The following is a 21043-nucleotide window of genomic DNA, read 5'->3' on the forward strand; positions in this document are numbered from 1 at the left end:
GGAGAGGATCAATATCATTGAAGATTCTCACAAACTTGATAAAGAACCCCTTAACAAGTGGTGAGGTGCCTCTGTCTAGTTCTGCTCCTTTTTAGGAATGAGGAAACGGTCCTGGACTGTAAGTGACTCACCTAAGGCCATGAAATTGAAGAACAGCAGAGATGGGGGTCTCTTTAGAGACCCTCACTCTTTCCTCCTCTCTGCCCTGCTGACTTGAGGAATGGGGGGGGCGGGGAAGAAGGTAAGGGTTTAAGCACTTGAAGACAAAGCTGATTTATTTCCTCAGGCCAGGCTACATTGTGGTCTCACCCCTGCGAGGATGCTCCGTCCACACTGCCTCTTGGGCTCTCCCAGGCCGATCAAATTTGGTCCACATCCTGCCTCTCTAGTTTGAGGCTGAATCCTTCAGACTCTGGCCATACCCTAAGTTTCAGGATTCATCGGCTCTGCTCACCTTCTTTAAGAAATAACAACTTTCCACCTTGGCCTTTTTCATCTTTTTTTTCTATATCATCTTTCCTGTCCTGATAATAGGGCCCCTCCAGTCATGGCCATCCCTGGTCACCACCCCTACTCTGCAACTGCTCTTCAAGGGCTAAATTTATTCCATGTCCAACCCTGCCTTCTGCAAGAAACCATGGGACTCACAGCTTGTCTCTGCCTTCACGGGGGTGGTCTATGAAATCTTGTCTTGGTATCCAGTTGGGTGGATCACCTGTTCACCTCCACACCCTGGTCCATGGTTTCTGACTCTATCACTCCAGGATCTGTTAGCCTTGCCAAGTCTTTTTTCGGTTTGGTCCTTTTCCTTCCTCCCTTCTGCCGTCCCTCCCTCCTTCTTTCCTTCTCCTCTTCCTCCTTTTCTACATTTTCCTCCTCCTCTTATCCTTCCCCAGCGCTGGAGCCTTCCTTGGCCCTTCCTAACATGGTTTTGCCTGAAAGCAACACTCGGAATAAAAGTGCCTGAGCCCATTGTGTTGACAGATGCCACCTCTGTGTGGCGCAGATTTCTTCTGAATGCAGATGTCCAGGAAGACTGGGCTGTAGGATCCCTCCTGCAGAGCTCGCTGTGGACAGAGGAAAGAAGGCTACTCTGTAATTTTAAAGACATTTTGTCTTTAACAGACAAGGAAGGGAGCTCAGAGCTCAGGAAACTTGCCCCAGGTCACATATTAAATCAGCACAGAGGTAGAAGTGAGCACAGAGCCCTCCCTCCGCCTGGAGGTCGTCCAGATGGCTGGGAGGAGGAGGGTCTCAGCCTGCTGCCTTTCAGTCTCAACCCAGACAGCCACACCGTGGACACTTGGCAGTTACTGGAAAGTTCAGTTAGACTTTCCCGTGGATGCTTTATCCTGGGGACGAGTTGCACAGTGAATTCCTTGTGGAGGATTAATCATTTTCTCTGTTGCCTGTGACTGGAGCTGTTTCTCACGTCCTGCCTCTGGTTTCGCATGTCCTAAGATTTCATTTGAAGAGCAGGGCGTTCCCTCCACACTCTCCACCCCAGCGGAGAGCCTGCAATCAGGACCAATGAAAGCAAAGGACCTCATCCTCCGGTGACTAAGAACTGCCAGTATTTAAGAGGTAGCAGGAATGGGCTGGGGAGTGCTTTTGCTTTCTGTACACACGGGGGCTGTCATCTGATTTGGGGATAACCAACCGAAGACAGAGCGAAGAAGGGGGACAGAAACCTCACAGGCTCCAGCCGCCACCATGTGCTATGGCAAGTGCGCCCGATGCATTGGACATTCTCTGGTGTGGCTAGCCGTCCTCTGCATCGTAGCTAATATTTTGCTTTATTTTCCCAATGGGGAAACAAAGTATGCCTCTGATGACCACCTCAGCCGCTTCGTGTGGTTCTTTTCCGGCATCGTGGGAGGGGGCGTGCTGGTAAGTCCTTTCCAATTATCATAAGCTCAGAAATTTCTCTGTTGATCAGAAGTGTTCCTTATTTTCATGGAAAGTTTCTGTCATGCATATTTCCAAGTCTAATGACTTGTTTTGTTCATTCTTTTGAAAAACAGATTGCAAAAGGTCAGGGTAGACTTTTATTATTATTATTAATATTTCACAAATCTAAACTGAAAGTGAACTATTTTTTTGTTGTTGTTGTTAAACTCTTTTAGTCTCCAGCTAGGAATCCCATATTCAGTTAACCATGGAGTTTCTGGCCCCGGAGTGGGTGGTTGTTTAACAGTTGCTCTGGGGAGCTCGGAGGGGTTGGCTGGTTCTAAGTTTACAGTTTGGGATCCAAATTCTCTGCTGTTTATTCTTGGGCATATGTGACAGGGGAAAAATAATGAATTGAGTACATTGCTCTTTTGAAAGAATGTAAGCTTTCTCCTGAGGTGTGGTGTCTAGGAAAAAAAATCCTACTGTTAGAAGATCAGAGTCTGAAGTTAATACTGGAATGTGTTATTTTTTCCAAGGTCTGTTTTTATTGAAGTAAAAGGAATTTGCCTGCCAACCTAGGAGCTGAAAGTATTAGCTTCAGCCTCAGCATGGAAAAAATGTGGGCAAACTTGAGTTTGTTACTTCAAAATGCTGGGATTAAGAATTTTAAGAAGTTTTATGCAAGTGTTAATACCATACAGAATAATTTTTCTTAGTCAAGTAAAAGACACTAAAAGACATTATAGTAGGGCAAATCTTCTTTGAGTTTAAACATTATTATCATGCAGTCATTAATACAAATATAATTAATATGAATTAACGGGATCATAATCTGTAACATAACATTACACTCGAAGTTCCTTTTTGCTTTAAACTTCAAATATTTCAAACTCACCTTATTTAAAGAGCTTTATTGTTATGCTAAAACAGGACGTTTTGTATCTTCAAAGAAGTAGATCATATTTGTTATAGGTAGCATTCATCTGTCCCACTTACAAAATGTTTCAGTTATTCTATTAAGGATTTGTGGGTATCTACTATGTTTTACTAGGGGGGAAATGTCAGACTTTAACACAAGATTTAAGGTTCCAAAACAGTTTGTGTCTGGAACTGTTATGAACCTTTGTGGCATAAGCACACAGGTTATATTTGACCCCTCTGTTCTATAGCCTCGCTTGCTCCCCCAGCCCCAGCTGGGGAAGGAACCCAGGTCCTCAACTCATGAACACACTATGCATCAGAGCTCCACCCCAACCCCCTGAAAAGTGCTTTGATGCATCCCAGGAAAATCAGCAAAAGTCAGAGTTTGTTTCTCCTCTGACTTTTTCATTCTTTGAGATCCTCAACCTAAAGCCAGTTGACACCATCAGAAGTAAATCCATTTCACTAAAGGATGCTGGGACTGCTCCCATGAACCTGGGAGGACAGTAGTGACTTCCGTTTGCTTCCTGAGCAGATGCTCCTGCCAGCGTTCGTCTTCATCGGGCTGGAGGAGGAAGACTGCTGCGGCTGCTGTGGCCAGGAGAACTGCGGCAAGAGATGCGCGGTAGGTCCTCTGCTGGGCGGGCGCGGGGCAGGATCCGTCCGCGGGAGGCCCTGGGGCTCCCTGGCTCACAGCTTGTGTTCCTCCGTCCCTAGATGCTCTCTTCGGTCCTGGCCGCCCTCATCGGAATTGCAGGGTCCGGCTACTGCGTCATCGTGGCAGCTCTGGGCCTCGCGGAAGGACCCCTGTGTCAGGATCACCTCGGCCAGTGGAACTACACCTTTGCCAAAACCGAGGGACAGTACGTAATTGTTCTGTTCACGACAATCTGTTCTTACTTACCACACACACCAAGGGACAACCCCGTCACACTAAGTATCCATTCATCATCCACCCAGCCAGCCTTGACTGACACTGACATGGGCACAGTTCAGGCGACAGGTGTTTCTAGGGTGGAGGGCCAGTTACTGACTCGGCCACGTTCTACCTGCTTTTTAATACATTCACGGATTTTGCCCTCATAATGACCCCTTGGCGTTACTTCCACTATTAATCTTACCTTACAGATGAGAAAAATGAGGCCCAGAAAGGTGGATAACTTATCCAAGGCAACAGAGCTAGGAAGTGGTAGTCCGTATTTGAACCTGGCAGTCCCGCTGTAGGACTATGTACTCAGATAGGTCCTGTGTTATACCAGAATAATTGGCCGATTAAATGCGATACATTTTACTATTTTATAAGACAATGCTCCAGTATCCTTATATAATAGGATTGACAACTATATGAATTTAATAAAACCCAGGGCAGATCCTACACCCTCCCCCATTGGCACACAGTCACACGCATAATATCAGAACTATATATGATGTACCCTTTATTTAAAATTATGAGGCGATACTTTAAAATCAGAGTGATTTAAGAGCTCCCATTGTTTTTACATCGGCCTCTCCTTTTGATCATTTATGGAGAAAGGAAGAGAAACAGGAAACTGATGTATGTAGTAATGAATGAACCACAGATTTCTCTTGGCAGGAGTTGATCCTGAGTTGATCTCCTGATTCAACTTTTTAAAGTTAAATTTGGAAAGTATATGTCTCCCCCCTTCATGAGATCATGAACTTAGAATTAGTTATACTTCCTCTCCGAAAACAGGGAAAAGTGAACTGACCTCTCTGCATCTCGATTCCTTCATCTGTAAAATAAAACCAGTGGGGGTTGTTATGAGAATTAATGAGATAATATACACGCAATTCTCCCACAGAGGCTGGTTCCTTACAGGTGTTAGCTATTCACTTAGCTCACAATGAACACAAAACAATGGTAGCCTCTGAAGGAAAACTGGCACTCACAGGAGTTTTAAGTTTTAGTCTTCAAAATTGCCATTGATGTAATTCATCCTTGTTCAGAACATACTGAATGTACTAGTAGAAATTGATCACTCATGTCTGTGCAAACATGCAAAACTACAGCATGAAACTGTCTCTAAAAAAAAGTTATGATTTTATGCAGTTGGAATGCAGAGAGAGCTAGGAGTACCAATGGTCAAATTTATAGTTGTTTATGAGCCACTCCCATCATCTGCTCTAGCTTCTGCAAGAAACTCTTCTGCGTCACTCCTCATTTGAGCCTGTCCAGGGACTTCAATATGGGAGGAACTAACAGTCCCACACCACTGGTTTCGTTTCCCAGTAGCCAAATGAAGCCAAGGAATTTTTGATGCCGTAACCTGAAAATACAGATTTTTTTGTTCCACTGATGTAGAGAGGCAGAGATAGGACAGAATTTTGTTTTTGCATTTGTTTTAAATCAGTAAATTGAATCTCTGATTGCCTCAATGAGCTGTTTCACAGTTATGTCTTGAGTTTCAAGCTGCTTTGTTCTGCTGTGGCAGGAAGAAGTGATAAGCAAAGAATTGTACCAGACTTCTTTGTGGAGTTAAGTCAATTCTTGATTTTCCCACATGATTAAAGTCTTCATTAAGACTCCAAATATTCTGTGATGTAGCAAAGGCTGAAATTCTGGGAAGGTAATCAGAGCTGTAGGGGTTTTTTTTGTTGTTTGTTTGTTTGTTTGTTTGTTGTTTTTTTTTTGTTGTTGTTGTTGTTGTTTTTCAGACAGGAATAATATCCAGATATTAGAAAATGCCTGAAATCATTTATATAATAATATCAGTATGGGTATATATGTATATATAAAAATGAAAGAACCTCAGCACAATTTGATGACTTTTTTCACAAAGTAACTTCAGGTAGTTATTTATCACTTAGCTACTTTAAAAATGTGTTTGGTATCTACTACTAGATACTATTCTGGCAGCTGGGTATACAGAGCCAAATAGGTCCAATTCCTACCTTGCTCAGCCTTGTTGAATAGGTACATCCACAGGTGTTCTCTAGGTTAGGTGCCTTGAGAGTAACTAGTCAGTGCACTTGGCATTGAGACTGCCAGTACTTGTCTCTTCCCTTAGACACAAGGTTCTCCTAGGACAGAATCCATGATAAGTTTCCCATCATATTCCCACCTCCTGCTTGGTGTGCGACTTATACTGAGTATTTCATCGTTCTATTGTCTTGAATTTAGTGTGCTACATGTTTTTCTAAGTGTGTGGGCATAGCATCTTGAGAGTTAAGAAAAGGCTTCAAAATGGTCAGATTTAATACCTGTGTTTCCCACTGCAAATTAACTTATTTCTTAAAAGCAAAAACTAATTTTGCTTATAAGTCTCAGTTGAAAACTCTAGCATATTAAGCCTCCAAACTCTAGCTTATTAAGCCTCCAAAATTATCCAGAACTTGGATAATTCTCAGAAGAAACAAATTATATTTTAATGAAATGATCAAAATCAATATTCCAAAAAACTAATGTAAAGAAATCATATTTTCTAAATTAATATTAACTCAATATTAATATTTTACATTACTAAACTCAATAACTAAATAAATATTAACTCAACTGCCTTTTACATAGTCAGCAATTAAGCAACTTGGAAAGCTGAGTAAAAAAATATATATATTCTCTGTAATTGTACTATCTTAATATATGAAGTGTTTTCACTTTTCCACATCTGCTGTTAGTTCACATCCATACAATCTATACACATACATGAGTTTTATAGCTTTAAGCATGGCATAAATACAGTTTTGCATTTTTTGTTTCCAAATATTCATATGTCTGTTAGAGAATATAAACATCATTATAGGGTGAGGATTTCTAACCACCATTAAAAAAGTAACTCATGAGCTAACCCATTGGGGGTGGACCCATGTCAGAGTTTCCCTCTTGCCCACAGGTACCTGATGGACACCTCTACCTGGTCCCAGTGCAGGGAGCCTAGGCACATTGTGGAGTGGAATGTAACTCTCTTCTCTATCCTCTTGGCTCTTGGTGGAATTGAATTCATCTTGTGTCTCATTCAAATAATAAATGGAGTGCTTGGAGGCATCTGTGGGTATTGCTGCTCTCGCCAACAGGTAAGAACCTATGTGACTATGTCCTGGCCTGGTCCTAGTATATTCCATTCCTATGATGCACTGTTCTGTTTCATCAAAGAGAAAAGACAAACCCAAATCTGCTCAGGCTACCAGCACTTGTTCTTATTACACGTCTGTGGCAATGCACCCAAGATATTTGCTCTCAATCCCAGACTTTCGTGACCCTCATGGTCTCTGGGCCATGTTGGATTTCTGCAGTCAGCTCTATGTGCACAGGAATATGCTGCCCATGGACACAGTGCCTGCTTTAGGGTCAGATCCATTGCTCCCTTCTCTCGCTCTGCTCTGGTTGCAGAGACACAAAAGAGATGTCTGGGCTACCCTCTCTTTGCTCGCTCTCATGTTCCCAACTGGTACACATGAGGAAGAGGCCACATTCATTACTCAACCCACTTTTCAGATGAAACTCTGATTCAGAGATTAAGTAATATGTCTAAGATGACCTAGTCAGGAAGTAACAGGCTTCAAACCCTTGGTCATCTTGAACCACAACTCTTGCTCTTAACTGGGTACTATGCTCACTGTCCTGTTGGATTTTATACCATTCCTTCCTAACAAGGAGTCACAAAAGTACATAAGCAGCTAAGTACTAGCAGCCTTTGAATAGCAGCTATAAAAAACCTTTCATCATGAAAGAAAACCAGGAAGCACTTGTTTCCTGGGGATATGATATAGGAGAGAAATATGCATTTCTTTGAAGCAGGGGAAAGTTCTTGTTTCTATATTCTCCTGAAAAATATATACTATTGAATTTATAAAAGTCAAGCTTTGGTCTGATTTTGGGGAGAGTTTCTTTTAGGTCCTAGTTTGTGAAATGGGATTCTGGTTAAACTGACCCTTATTTCATTTATATATTCCAAACCATTCTCTTCTATTTCCAGTTCGCTTAACTTTCTTTTAAAATAAGACAAAAACCTAATTAAAACTGAAAGTTCATTGCAACCATGAAAACCTTGGTTGTAAATAAATGGAAACTTTCTATAATTTTTGAAGTTAAAATAAAAATCTAGTTTTCCTTATCAGGCAAGCACAGTGGGACTAATAATTTCTTTGAGATCCTGCCAAATTTCCAGGAAAACAACTGAGTGGGAACCCTTTGGGTGTGGGCTGTGTTCAGGACACAACATCGGGGGCTGCAGAAAAGAATCCTCTTGACTTCTGATGGACCTTTCTTTAGCCTCGAATTTCACAAGGAAGCAGAGTTTAAAGTCTGTGAATCCTGGCACTGAGGACAGGCATAAGAAGTCAGTTGGTGGTTGTTTTGGCAGGAGGTGACATTTTCCCTAACTTAGGCAAAGACACTGGGTTTCCATCCTGCACTGTAGGAGTGGCTTCTCCCCAGACACTGCACAAGATCCCTTAGCTTGTAATTAGATTGTAATTAGACAAAAATACTTTCAAAGCACAGGGCTTTCATGTAGAACAGTGGGTTTGCTAACTTGGTAGCATTTAATTTGAAAGGCCACCTGTTGGAATAACTTTCAGTTTACAGTTGCAGCTAGCAGCTATGAGCAGCTCGGAGTGCTTGAAGAATCTGATAGCAATGCCTACAGGATGGGGTGCTCTGCTGTAGCGAGCCGATAGTGAAACCACATCCTTAGCACTTATGGTTAGCGTTGCTAAACTGCCAGGCCAGGAAACTGATAGCCAGGAGCTTCAGGCATGAAACTCCTAACTTAGAAAACTACCCACACTGAGTTTTCAGTGGGAGACACCCATGACGTTATCTCCTAAATCCTTAAAAGGAGAGCCCCACACAAACACACCGTGGGCCCATGGTTTCCATGAGCACTTTCTGCAGCTTTCCTGGGGAAGACAATGGGGCCTGTTTGTTTAGGAAACTTGTCATGGGCATTGTCTACACCCTAGCAGTGGTTAGCTGAAGCTCCCCTGAAGTTGAGATTATTGTATTGTGTTTGCTCAAACAGGAATGTAAAGGAGAGAATCGCCATTGTTCGTGTGCCCTGATCATAAACTAATACATCTTTCATTTTCTTTACAGCGATATGACTGCTGAAAGAACCACCCAGACAAACCACAGGCTTCCTCTATTTCATTGTAATTTATATATTTTACTTGTATTATTGTAAAACTTTGTACTAGTGTATCATACTCTGCATATTCTACTTTTATAAAGGTGTATAAAAACTGGCATCTTCACATGATGTCAGTGTTTGAACTTAAACTTTTTTTTTTTTTTTAATACGAAAACGAACTATGCTCTGGAGGTAACTTACAGACTGAGTGATAGTCCTCAGCGTATCTGAGGTTAAATCTGTAACGTTTAGGATAAAAGCACATTACATTTGCTTGTGTGTGTATGTATGTGTGTGTGTGTGTGTGTGTGTGTGTGTGTGTTTAACTGAAAGATGTCTAGATTTTTTTTTTAAGATGAAGAAGAAACCCAGCAACCTGAAAAGATATATATATATATTTTTTTTTTTTTTTTCACTGTTTATATGGTGTTTCCCATGGCTATGCCCAAATCTCTACTAAGAGGCCTTTTGAACTGCTTCCTGTTCTGAGGGAGACCAGTACTTGCTGGATCATGAGAGTCCATTGAGAATGCTTTGACCCAAATGAATAAGCCAAACCACGTGGCTCTGCTGGTTCTGTGAGCACCACAGATCCGAAGCTTTTCTGACACGTGAAAAGCTTCTGTCCTTTAAAGACAAGTACTGAGGATTCAGTGTTTAAAGAGTTTCTGGCCTGGGTAATCAGACAAGAAGAAAGATGGGAAACGGAAAAGCAGTTGACCCACATCATGGGGAGATGGGAGAGAGGAGCTCAGACTGAGAGCCACAGGAAATACTCCCCAAATGCAATGTCCCTGATGAAATAAAGTATTTGCTACCATTTTGTTGTTGTTGCTTTGTTTTGTGGCCCTTAAAGTTCCTCCTTTTTTCTTTCTGGTTTTTGTTCCTGTTACAGGGCTGAGGCCTTCCCCCTCCCCCGTCAAGCCCCAATTCTTGAGATCAAGTCAGAGAGATTTCCGACATGTCACTCAGAGTAATGGGCATAAGTTTATTAGAAGATCTAGGAGAAGACTAGGGGGCCACTCTCAAGGAAGAGAGTGGGTCCTCTCAGAGAGGAGAGGGACAGCATGCCTCACCCGCATTCCAGTTTTATTGGGGATCCCAGAGAAGTTTCTGGAGTCCTATCCAGGTCACCTCATGTCTTCTGATGGCAGCAGGATGACATCTGACTTTCAAATCTCTATTGCCATGACAACTCTAGGTCCCTGGGTCCTCTGCTGACAGATTCTAAATGGATTCTACCAAAAAGCCTTACAGATTTTTTTTTTTTTTGGTTAGGAGGAATTATCCTTCTCTCCCTGAGTTCTAGGATCTGGTCTATGAAAAGAGTCACAAAAGGCTTCCCCTTTAGAGTAATTTGGGTTCCTCTTTTTAACACTATCTCAGGCCTGCATTTCTCCTGCAGTTAGCAGGTGGTTTGCTGAGGAATGTGACATATCCCGTTCACTTAAGCCAGGCAAAGCTGCAGGTAAATTGCTTCTTGGAAAAGAAAGCATGTGGGGGTCAGCACAGTGGGCCCAGTTTATAGAATGATTCCTTTAGCCCTTGTGTCCCACCACTCGCGTCTGTCTACTACTAGTTCCCAGTCTGCAGGTTGCATGACCCCTGTTGCTGAGGGCATCCTGCTCTCTGGTTTCCCAATGTCACTTTCTTTTCCTCAACCCCTCTTCTGTTTTCCTCTACTACCTGTAAATTGTCATCTCTGTTCCATCCCTTGGGGTCACCACCCTGGTGATATGACTTTCTTCTCTCCAAGATGCTACAGACATCAGACTCCTGGGGAGGGCAACACACACTTTCTTTCTTTCCGTACAGAGTTAGTTTTTCTGAATTGTCAGGAACCCCTGGCCATCTACAGGAATGGTGTGCTTTTGGTGTCCATTGCCCTGGGCAGCAGAAAGCAGGTTAATAGAGAGCTTCTATGGCTATTAAACAGCTGGCTCTTCGTGCCAGTGACATGCCCCAGGTGGCCTCTAAAAGAGGCTGCTAACTTGGTTGTGCTGTGTCCCTCTGTCAATCTGGTGAAGGATACAAACTTTCCCTAAAAAAAAAAAAAAAAAAAAAAAGTTTATAAATATATAAGCTACATAGGATTACAAAGCAAACCAACATATTAGGATATTCTATCCAAATGTTCTTTCATGATTATACTGTAGTGGTCCTGACAGCTCTATCACTTCACCTTTGTAGACAGAGTATGTTATAGCAGCAGCTAATGAATCCATCTAAGAACATACTGTGCTTTTGAAATGCAATTGCAAGTAAAAAGATATTTTGAAATTCCAGCAGCAACTTAAATGTGATATGAAAACATAAATTTCTTTTCAAGAAGACATAAAACACAACCATAAATTTTATCCTATAGATCAAAGCGCAATCAGTATTGCTGATGCTACTTTAGTTTGTTGCATAAAAATCATGATTAAAGGAAATACCCAAATCTGGTTAGCTATTAGAAAAAAAATCAGTAACATCCTTTCTTTTTCTATTCATGTTCTATTCCTTGCCCTCAGAAAGATGTCTGTGGGTAGGTTTTTAGGGAGCTCTATTTTGAAAGAGAGAATCCTAAAAGAAAGAAAAAGGGCATAGCAATCAGTTTTAGAGACCATTTTTACCTAAATTTATCCTTAAAGGAAATAGAAATAATAATTATTAATCATTGTGGTAATAATCACAATTCTTATTGAATTCCTTCAATGGGCCAGTTATTGTAATTAGTTTTTACACATTTTATTTCACTAAAATCTCTCTTTGCTCTCTTTTACAGAGCAAAAATATTGCCGACACAAAATACTGATACTAAATACTCTGTCAAGGTTAAGTTATCTGCCCAAGACCTCATGTTTAGCAAACAGAATCTGTGGTTTGTATCCAGGTCAGTCTAACCTGTAGACCTGTGCCCTTCCCACCCTCCCCTCTGCCTCCTCCCTCTGCAACACCACTCCCCCTCTGCCCCATGAGCAGGAGTCTTCTCATGGTCCAACACTAAAACTCAGATGCTCCACCCAACTACTGGGGGCTGTGACAGACCCCTGGGACTCTCTATCACCCTATCCCAGAGCATGTGACTCAGAGTTTCCACTTGTCTGTAAATTCTTTAATAGACATTGAATTGCCCAGAGGAAAGAGCTTGCACACATTACCATGTAGCCTTGTAAAGTTCTGTTTATAGCCTTATGTCCTGGTCTGAAATATTCTAGATCTCTCAGTTTGGCTGGAAACTCCCTCCGGAATTGTTCTGAAACAGCTCACTCTTACTCAGCAACATAAAATCAATACAAATTACTGTAGAATCTGAATCATTTCAGTAGCACTCTTGGCCTCTGAATGTCTATTCACCATAGTTACAATTCACAGATAACAACCAGCAAGAAAGAAATCTCTTGAAATCTAAGAAAACCAATGGAACATTACCTTCATTGCCATTTGAATTTCTTCTATGTGTGTGAGATCTCCTGGATTCTGTTTCCTCTGATTATATTTACTCACGGTGGGAACAGGTGTGGAATTTGGTGTAACTTTTCAGAACAGCAATTTGGTGCTGTGTATCAACAGTCTACAAAGTCTATACCTCAGTTTTAGCCAGGTTTTTTTTTTTTTATTTTAGAAGTTTAAGAGAATAATCAAGGATGATCCCAGTAGTTCAGCTTCCAGCAATAATTATGGGCTGTATTGTTTATGTCTGACAGCAAGGAATTGCTTTGATAGAAAGTAGTCAGTACAATAAAATGATAAAGGTAAATAATGAATTAAGGTAAATAATGTTGACCATACCATCCATGAAAGAGAAGGCTTTTCAACAGAGAAAAGATGGGCTTCTGTCTATACAGCTTTGTACGTACATACTTGATATGTATGAAAAAGTAATTTGAACAGATTCTAGGTGACCTTTTTCTTAATCCTTACCTGTATTTTCTGAAGTTTACATAATAAAGGCATAGTACTTTTGGAAAGAAAACAAAAATGAGAAAATATTCAGGCCCCAAATTGTTCAGGAAGCAGTCCACCATCTTTAAAGAGACTCCCAGGTGTGTGAGGAGCCATTGTTCTCCTCTCAGACAAAAGATTCATTCTGCCCAGACACTGGAGGGTCACACCTGCAATGGGGTGGAGGGATGGGCTGGTAAAGCCGGTGTCCCGCAGGCTGACACCATTGCAAGGGCCACACTTTTATTTGGGTTTGGGTGAGGTGAGTGTGTGACTTCTACTCAGAGCTTTACCTTGTGTGCTGGCCTTTTATCAGGGCTTTTGGTAGCAAAGCCTGAATCTTCCTGGTTGTCCTATTCTGAGGTAAGAGGAGGGTTAAAGCAAAAATAAAGGACGTGGTCCAACTTCTTTAGGGAAATGACCCCAACGTGCCTTCACAAGGAGAGAAACTGCCATCCACACTAAGCTGGTACAAATTACTCCTTCTCTTTTAACATTAAATTTTTGGTGTGCGTGAGTTTGGGTTGGTTTAGATACTTATTTGAATTACTGCAGTTAAAGAAGACTGCTAGGTTTTTCTGGAGCTCAAGTTTAGGTTTACTTCCCTGAAATCAGTCTCTCTCATCTTCTCTGCCCCACCCCCTTTACACACACACACACATACACACACACACATTTTTCTAGTATTCAGCAACTAAAAAGAGCAAATGACTGCTACATGAGACAATTTGGATGAAGTTTTACAAATTATGAGAACCCAAACCACTTCTCCACACCATCCCTATGATCTGTGAGGACAGTTCGGGTTTAACCTCATCTACCACAGCTAAATCCTTATAATAGAGAGGTGGCTCCCTTTGAGAGCACATTTCTCACAGCGTTTTTATACGGGAGCAATGCTCGATTCCCCATGTAAGGTGTCTGCATTCGTCTGCATTCGCCAGGTGCCTCCTGCCGCTGGAAGCCTCTAGGGAACTTTCCACTTGCTCTGATTCTCACCACACCCCTCTCTGTAAAGTGTGTTCAGGTACCTTGCTTCTGGTGCAGGGCTCAGGGCCAATTGCAATGGCCCCTCCTCTCTCAGACAGCACACCATGCAAAACCATAGTGGGCGGGGATCTCCCACATAGCCAACTCCACTCCACCTGAGGCAGTCATAACTAAAGCAGGATCCTCAAGCCAAAACAGCTCTCTAATAATTGCTGGAATATTTTACCCTTCCTAATAAATTACCTTTTTGCATGCCATAAATGCACATAAAAATATACAGCTTGGTAAATTTTTATATATGCTTACACCACATAATAACCACTATCCAGATCAGGATTTGGGATAGTTCCAGGCCCTTGGCCACACCCTCATGTCTTTCCCAGGTAATATACAACCCACACACCACGACACACCCACACCAACCATAACTCTGCTTTCTATCTCCATAGATGTGGTCTTGAATTTTACATAAATTTATGCATAAATCAGGTTCTTTTCTGTGTCTGTTTTTTTAAGGGGTTCAAGACTCTTGAGCTATAAACTGTGATGTGTTCTACTGAAGAGAAGATGGCTCTTTCAGGAAGTTCCGATAGTGAATAATGAAGTTATTCACCTGGGCAAGAGTCTCCTAGAATAGGAAAACTGTGCTAACAAAGAGTATGGACTGAGAAAATCATTTCATGTAGCTGAGGAGCAGTTTCTGGTTTTGGTCTTTAGTGCCTAGGTTGTGTGTGTGTGTGTGTGTGTGTGTGTGTGTGTGTGTGTGTATGTGTATGCACGCATGTGACTAGGGGCAACAGATGGTTTTGGTTCTCTGGGAGGTTTATCCATGTTGTCTCGTGTTCTGTTAATGGACACTTGGGTCACTTCCAGTTTGGGGATCTTAGGGAGTGTGCTTCTATGATATTCCACCCATATCTTCTGGTGCAAATGGTATTTGTTTTTGCCTTGACAAGTATGAAGCTGTCAATGGTGCTTCTTCTGTGTTGCTGTAGTTAGCCTCCCAGGGGTCCCAGAATGCTCCCCAGGCTCATAACTCTAGGCTTGGCTCATCTCTATCCACTGGAGGGGCTAGCGACCCGTCAACTGAGTTTTACAAATCCTCAAAACTGTGCTGCGGACACCGCTGTTGAAGGAGACCTAAGCCCTGTGAAAAAAGAGATCTTGACCACGTGGCTCACTATTTCATGCCCAGCTTCTAAAACAGCGACCAGAATTCAGTAGGTACTCAGTGATCGATGGTCACCAAAGTGTGGCCTGCGGGCCAACGTTCACTCATCAACTGCCTGTTTTATTGATGAAGCAACACGGACACATCAGCTCCTTACCTGTCACCTGTCTTCCTTCTCTGCCACACTGGTAGCGTTAGGTAGTTGTAACAGAGCCTAAAATATTTATTCCCTGGCCCTTTACAGAAAATGTTTGTCTATTGGCCATTTGCCTAGCTAAAAATGGGTGCTTCTAGTACAATGGAGGAGGAGAAAAATAAGGAGTTTTGTTAGTTTAAAACTGGGGAAATTTTCATATATACATATATATGTGTTCGCATATGTGTGTGGGAGGGCTGTATTTTTTTTTTTCAATAGAGGGAGGAGACATGAATCTGACTTGCCTTCCATCCAGCTAGAAGAACAGATATTAAGGCTGTATTGGTTTCTTAGGGCTACAATAACAAAGCTCCACAGGTTAGATTAGGACAACAGAAATGTATTATCTCATGCTAGAAAGAGGCTAGAAACCCCAAATCACGGTGTGGCAGGTCTGTGCTCCCAGGAGGGATCTGCGGAGGCCCTTCTCCTGGCCTCTAGAGACTTCAGATATCTCTTGCCTGCAGGTTCCTTTTCACGTTGTCTCCCTTCTGTGCAGGTCTGTCTCTGTATGCAAATTTGGCCACCAGTCCTATTGGATTAGGATGCACCCTAGTGATTCCATTTTAACTTGATTACTTCTGTAAAGGCCATATTTCTGAGGTACTAGGTGTTATGAATTCAACCTGGTTTTTGTTGGTTGGTTGGTTTTGTTTGTTTGTTTGTTTGCTTTTGTTTTTGAAGGGAACACAATTTAACCCTTTACAGAGGAAGACATAGCCGTTTCCGTCAAAGACCTCATCAGATATAAGACCTGAAAGATGCCCTTGAAAAAGTCTGGGAAATTGTGCAGAGTGTGCAAATCTTTCTGAAGATTCACCCCAATTAACATTTCACTCATTCTGAAAAGCATCGCTGTCAAAACCTGTTTTACCTAAGACTTGCAAGTTATTGGACCAGCAGACCCTAGGACTGCATCTCTGGAAAGAGGGTGAGAGGAGAGAAGATGGAAACAGAAGCACAGAGCTGAGGACATAATAGTCTCTCATTAAATGACAATAGGTGGGTGGGTTCAGAGGTGTCCTTGGATGACAACCAGAGTTTAGCAGGGAAGTAGAAAATTCCTCACAGAGTTGGCGACTGCCTTCTGCTCCCCAGTCGGTCTGCAGTGTTTCCTTCCATTTTGCTCCAGTTCTCCAGGGGAACAGATGTGCCCTTTAAACAATCATGCTCCCTAAGTTTGGCATGATTGGAGGAAATCCTGACTCCATTGTTGCAGTTTTGGGGGAAAAAATTTCTACTGTAGCTGACTTGGTCTCCAAGAAAGACTTATCTGAATAGGAGAGACGACAGAATTTCAGAACTGTAAGTAACATCTCTAGCAATTAGAGAAATGCAAATCAAAACTCCTCTAAGATTTCACCTCACTCCTGTCAGAATGGCAATCATCAAGAATACAGGCAACAATAAATGTTGGCAAGGATGTGCAGGAAAAGGTACACTCATACAGTGCTGGTGGGACTGCAAATTGGGGCAACCACTATGGAAAGCAGTAAGGAGATTCCTCAGAAAATTGGGAATAGAACCACCATCTGATCCAGCTATCCCACTCCTTGGTTAATAACCAAAGGACTTAAAATCAGTATACTATACTGAAGCAGCCACATCAATGTTTATAGCAGCTCAATTCACAATAGCTAGACTATGGAACCAAACTAGATATCCCTCAATAGATGAATGGATAAAGAAAATGTGACATATATTCCTCAAGGGAATATTACTCAGCTTTAAAGAAGAGTGAAACTATGGCATTTGGCAATAAATGGTTGGAGTGGGAGAGTATTATGCTAAGCAAAAAAAAAAAAAAATACCAATCACACAAAATCAAAGGCCGAATGTTTTCTCTAATATGTGGATACTAATTCATAATAAGGTGGGGGTGCACCAGAGAAGAATAGAGTTACCTTAGATTAGGTAGATGGAAGTGATGGGAGGGGAGGGGAGGAGTTGTGGGGATAGCAAAGATAGTATATATGTGACTGCATGATCAATATGATTCTGTAACGTGTACACTCAGAAAAAATGAGAAATTATATCCCATCTATGTATATCAAAGTGCATAAATGCATTCTATTGTCGTGTACAACTAATTAAAACAAATTTTAAAATTTTTTAAAAAGACCTCTCATTCCCCCATACTTTAGAGTCAAGACAATTCTCCCACCCAGTCATATTTCTGAGTCCCAATGTGCCTATATGGTGTACTTGTGAGAAGCAGGGGCAATGGTATATGCCACCTACAAATTCCTGCAAGTTTGAAAAGTAACTTCCATGTACATTGTCCACACATCCTCTGTGTGTGGCATTGAAGGGTGGGGGCCAGAACATGGGATGGACGTGGGGCAGACAAGGTTGAATGTTGAAAGAGTCGAATGACATGACAAGTTAGTCAACAGTTTCTGCAAATGTAAACAAAGTGACTCAATCTTCAGTGTCTCTGGCCATAAGGTCAATGTGCCCTGTGAGTCAGGTCATCTGGAGTGCTTGGGAGCTCCTTTGGCCCAGGGAGGTAGCACACTGGAGGCAATGATGGGTATCAACTCGCATAAGAAGACAAGTATCCGTGTCCTTCAGTCAGACCTCCTCACGCATCTGAAAACATTAAGGTTAGTGGTTATGGGATGAGTCAGGTGGCAGAATGGGCTCAAGATTAGGGAGAAAGAGTGGGGAGGACCATGGAGGGTCCCTGAACCCGCCCTGGACATCACTTTTTCATAGCTCCAATCTTCCTCCCTCCCATCAACATTCAGAAACAGTTCTGAAGGTAGAGCAAGCTAAACGGTCCCCAAGACCCGAAGTAGGTGGCTCTCTCCTTCTGCCTTATTGAAGACTCCTCTGTTGTTCATTGGAAATTAATTCTCCTTTAGTGTAACAAGGAATTAGATGACAACTGAATTCATACTTGGTAAGCACATTGAAGAGGCTGGGGAACCTGAAGGAACAGCTGAAGGAACACAGAGAAGACTCTGAGACTCAGGAGCTCTGGGTCTGAGTCATGGGCAAGATCTTGGGCAAGTTCTATTTTCTCTCTGAGCCTCAGTTTCCTAGTCTGTAACATGAAGATGATAATATTGCCCTGGCTGCTTGCCAGGGTTAAATGAGACTCCCATGAAATTTGGCTATAACTCTAAAGTCTTCAGATATTACTATTTTGGCCATGAAGGAAAAAAAACAACCAGAGTTAGAGTTTGATTATATTATAGCTCTCCTCCTCCTAACCCAACTCGTGCAATCTGGGATTCCTCCCCTTCCACTTAATTCAGGTAAAACTGACAAATAAAAATTGTATATATTTAAGATGTTCAAAGGGATAATTTGATGAATGTTTCCATTGTGAATTGAGTACAACAATCAAGTTAATTAACATACCCATTAGCACACATGGTTACCGTGTTGTGTGTGTATGTGTTTGTGCATGTGTATGTGGGGTGGGGGAACTTAAGATCTACTCTTTTAGCAAACTTTTAGTTATATAGATATATGTGTGTGTGTGTGTGTGTGTGTGTGTGTGTATGTGCGTGTGTGTATATATATATAATGTTATATATGATATGATATACATAACTATAGTCACCATTAGATTCTCAGAATTTATTTATCTTGTGATAGTAGGGGCAAATGTGACTCCATTTTGGTTTATGACTTCATCCTGTAAAACAACCATGCCAAGTAGAAGAGTCATGACTGGAGCAAGATGTTCTTTTCCTTTTGCTATAGAAACCTTTAAGAACACAAAACTACCTAATGGGGTATTGTTTCTGTAACTAGGGTCATGGAGCTCTGTTTCTGTAAATGGGGTGACTGGGCTAACTGTGATTGGTTAGGCTTCCCTCCGCTTGACTGACTGTCCCGCTTCTGTAACCTGGCTTTCTTGCATTGGCTACACCCCCTGAACATCCCTTTTGCGGTTTTCAGGCTTATAAGGAGCACCCTGCAATTGTTCGGGGCTGATCAGGGGAACAGCTTTATGTTCTGGTCAGCTGCCACCTGCGTGCTTCAATAAAGGCTTGATTCGGTTATATGTGGTCTAGAAGTCAGTTTATGAAAACCTGGGACGAAGCTTTAACTATAACAATCTAATAGCTGAGTTTGTATCCTTGGACCAACTGCTTCCAATTTTCCCCACCATCTCACTCCTAGAAACCCACATTCTAGTTTCTGCTTCTACAAATTCAGTGCTTTTATCTTTAAGTTTTAAATATTTCTTTACTACATTTATTCTTTTTGTATATTTTTTTTGAGACAAGTTCTCACTAGGTTGCCCAGGCTGATCTTGAACTCCTGTGCTCAAGCAATCCTCCTGCCTCTGTCTCCCAAGTAGCCGGGACCACAGGCACACAAGACTTCACCTGGCTTGGAATTAAACTATTTTAGATTCCACACGCAAGTGAGATCATACTGTATGTTTTCTTTCTTTGTTTGACTTATGTATTTTAGCATGATGTCCTTCAGATTCATCCATATCATTACAAATGGCAGGATCTTCTTCTTTTTATGGCTAAGATTCCATTGTTTGTGTGTGTGTGTGTGTGTGTGTGTGTGCATGTGTGTGAGACATTGTCTTTATCCTTTCATCCATCAGTGGACACTTAGGTTGTTTCCATACCCATAGCAAAGCTGATTTAAAAATGGGCAAAGAGCCTGAATAGTCATTTTCCCAAAGGAGATATACAAATGGCACAAGAGTAGAGGAAGGTGCTCACATCACTAACCATCAGGGAAATGCAAATTGGAAGCACAATGAGAATCACCTCACCCCAATAAGAATGATGATTATCAAAAAAAAAAAAAAAAAAAAAAACAAGAGATAGTAAGTGCTGCCAAGGGCGTAAGGAAAAGAAAGCCCATATACACTGCCAGAGGGGATGTAAATTGGTGTAGCCATTATGGAAAATAGTGCGGAGGTTCCTCAAAAAATTAAAAGTAGAACCATCACATGATCCAACATCCTGTTTATGGGTATTTACTCAAAGGAAATGAAATCTCAAAGAGGTGTCTGCATCTCTATGCTCACTGCAGCACTGTTCCCAATAACTATCTCTTCCACATCTTTGGATAAATTCATTCCTAAGTATTTTGTGCTTTTTGATGCTCTAATACATGGAATGATCCTTTTCTTTTTCCAATAATTTGTGGTTAGAAATGCAACTGATTTTTATATGTTGATTTGCGTCTTGGAACTTTACTGACTCTGTGTATTAGTTCTAATAATTTTATGGTGGAGTATTTGGGTTTGTACGTAAGTTCTCATCATCTGCAAAGGGGATTTACCTTCTTCCTTCCCTGCTTGTGTGCCTTCTATTTCTTATTTTTGCCTAAATGCACCAACTAGGATTTCCAGCACTTTGTTGAATGGAAATGACATGAATGAGCAGCCTTGTCTTATTTCTGGTTTTAGAGAAGAAGTTCATCATTGAGTATGTAAACTTGTCATATATGACTTTTATCATCTTGAAATACCTTCTCTATATGATCTGTGGAGAGTTTTTAATTCAATGAAAGAACATTGAATTTTGTCAAATGCTTCTTCTCCCTCTATTGAGGTCATCTCAAGGTTTTTATCTTTTCATTCTGTTAACATGGTGTATTACATTTGCTGATTGGCATATGTTGAATCATACTTGTAATCCAGGTATAAATCCCACTTAATCAGGATGTATGATCCTTCTCATGTGCTGTTATTTGGTCGAGGATTTTTGCATTTATTTTGGGGGGAGATTTGATTTATAATATTTTTTTATTTTCAATGTCTATATCTGGCTTTAGTATGAAATACCACCAAACTCATTTATTATATATTTCTTCTTCTTAAAATTTTTGGAAGAGTTTGAGGAGTATTGACATGAGTTCTTTAAA

General features: G+C 41.4%; 1 protein-coding gene across 1 annotated transcript; it reads left to right on the plus strand.

Annotated features, from left to right (window-relative positions):
• Positions 1-1497: 1497 nt before the first annotated feature.
• Positions 1498-9723, plus strand: Tm4sf1 (transmembrane 4 L six family member 1). The gene is made up of 5 exons (XM_076868246.2): positions 1498-1890; positions 3350-3439; positions 3532-3677; positions 6666-6846; positions 8870-9723. Exons 1-5 carry the CDS (start codon positions 1714-1716, stop codon positions 8882-8884), a joined length of 609 nt encoding a protein of 202 aa, XP_076724361.1. The 5' UTR covers positions 1498-1713; the 3' UTR covers positions 8885-9723.
• The last annotated feature ends 11320 nt before the right edge of the window (positions 9724-21043 follow it).

This window comes from Callospermophilus lateralis, chromosome 10, assembly GCF_048772815.1.
Source record: "Callospermophilus lateralis isolate mCalLat2 chromosome 10, mCalLat2.hap1, whole genome shotgun sequence".
NCBI classification, from domain to species: domain Eukaryota; kingdom Metazoa; phylum Chordata; class Mammalia; order Rodentia; family Sciuridae; genus Callospermophilus; species Callospermophilus lateralis.

What these genes read in the sequence shown, in the direction of transcription:
- Tm4sf1 (XM_076868246.2), top strand. Translation starts at nt 1,714, where the DNA reads ATGTGCTATGGCAAGTGCGCCCGATGCATTGGACATTCTCTGGTGTGG. An exon ending in TCGTGGGAGGGGGCGTGCTG is followed by an intron (nt 1,891 to 3,349) that starts GTAAGTCCTTTC and finishes CTTCCTGAGCAG; the next exon opens with ATGCTCCTGCCAGCGTTCGT. An exon ending in TTTGCCAAAACCGAGGGACA is followed by an intron (nt 3,678 to 6,665) that starts GTACGTAATTGT and finishes TCTTGCCCACAG; the next exon opens with GTACCTGATGGACACCTCTA.